At 30.5% G+C, this 1,435-nt stretch overlaps 1 protein-coding gene across 1 annotated transcript; it reads right to left on the reverse strand.

The window, feature by feature from the left end:
• Window positions 1–611: 611 nt before the first annotated feature.
• Window positions 612–1,193, reverse strand: LOC147077429 (uncharacterized). Its single transcript, XM_085941084.1, has 2 exons — window positions 1,010–1,193; window positions 612–811 (listed from the first exon to the last, which is right to left on the reverse strand). The coding sequence occupies exons 1-2, from the start codon at window positions 1,191–1,193 to the stop codon at window positions 612–614; spliced, it is 384 nt and encodes a 127-aa protein (XP_085797210.1).
• Window positions 1,194–1,435: the final 242 nt, after the last annotated feature.

Here is a 1,435-nt window from a genome sequence, read left to right on the forward strand (position 1 = left end):
TACATTTTGTACATACACATTGCCACGTATTTATAAAAATCAATAGCCTGGGTCAATCCATTGCTGGGTAAAGGCCTCCCCTAGCGCCAGGTACATCCACCGAACATTCTCTACTCCATTAATTTAATAATAAGTTATAATCTAGATATTAAAAATCCTCCAACAAAGTTGTGTCAATATCTTTATACGTAAATCATAATTTGTAAATATTGGAAAGAAGCCCGCTTGTTTATAACATACCACATTACGTCATATTACTAGTCTCAAATTTTATTCTTACAACCTACCAAATAGCAAATCATCCACCACTCTCTCACACTTCCATACATGTTGATAATTAGTTGCAGATTATTAATTGGGTTGTAGCATTTTTACATGTAAGATGTTGAGTTTAGTTTGGGACAAACGCTTTATTTTTTCAGTAATAATGAAAAACAAATAAAATGGTGAAAAACAATAATTATTACAATATTAAGTGACCAATAATATATCAGGAATACTAATTGAAATATTGCCACATACAAGATTCACGCTTCAGTAATGCAATTAGTTGCAGTACGAATATAATAAAAATCGAATAATATTCCAAAACCGGTAAGTATTTAAGTTTATTAGGATATTCCAGATAAAATTAATTTGCAATATTTTTTAAAAACACCTCGCAATTTATGGTTTTTGAGATTAGCAATTTTAGAGAATTTTTTAGAGCACACATCACATTGATGTGGTTTTTCACCAGTATGTGTCATTATATGACCTTTAAGATGAGAAATTCGAGAGAAAAGTTTAGAACATACATGACATTCATGTGCTTTTTAACCAGTATGTGTCATTTTATGTATTTTGAGATTCCACATATTCTGGAAATTCTTTAAACAAACATCGCATTGATGTGGTTTTTCACCAGTATGTGTCATTATATGACCCTTAAGATGAGTAATTCGAGAGAACTTTTTAGAACACACATGACAATGATGAGGTTTTTCACCAGTATGAGTCATTATATGACCTTTAAGATGAGAAATTTGAGAGAATTGTTTAGAACATACAAGACATTGATGTGGTTTTTCACCAGTATGTGTCATTTTATGTATTTTGAGATATCTAATTGAGACAACATTTTTGAAACACACATCGCATTGATGTGGTTTTTCACCGGTATGAGTCATTATATGACCTTTAAGACGAGACATTTGAGAGAATTGTTTAGAACATACATGACATTGATATGGTTTTTCATCAGTGTGTGTCATTTTATGTTTTTTGAGATCACTATTTGAGACAAATTTTTTAAAACACATATCGCATTGATATGGTTTTTCACCAGTATGCGTCATTTTATGTGTTTTGAGTTCATTTGCATTGAACTTTTTAAAACACACATCGCATTGATGAGGTCTATTACCAGTATGTGTAAATTTATGATTTTTAAGGT

This window comes from Rhyacophila brunnea, unplaced genomic scaffold, assembly GCF_057557595.1.
Source record: "Rhyacophila brunnea isolate RB1 unplaced genomic scaffold, BYU_Rbru_1.0 scaffold_13, whole genome shotgun sequence".
NCBI lineage: Eukaryota > Metazoa > Arthropoda > Insecta > Trichoptera > Rhyacophilidae > Rhyacophila > Rhyacophila brunnea.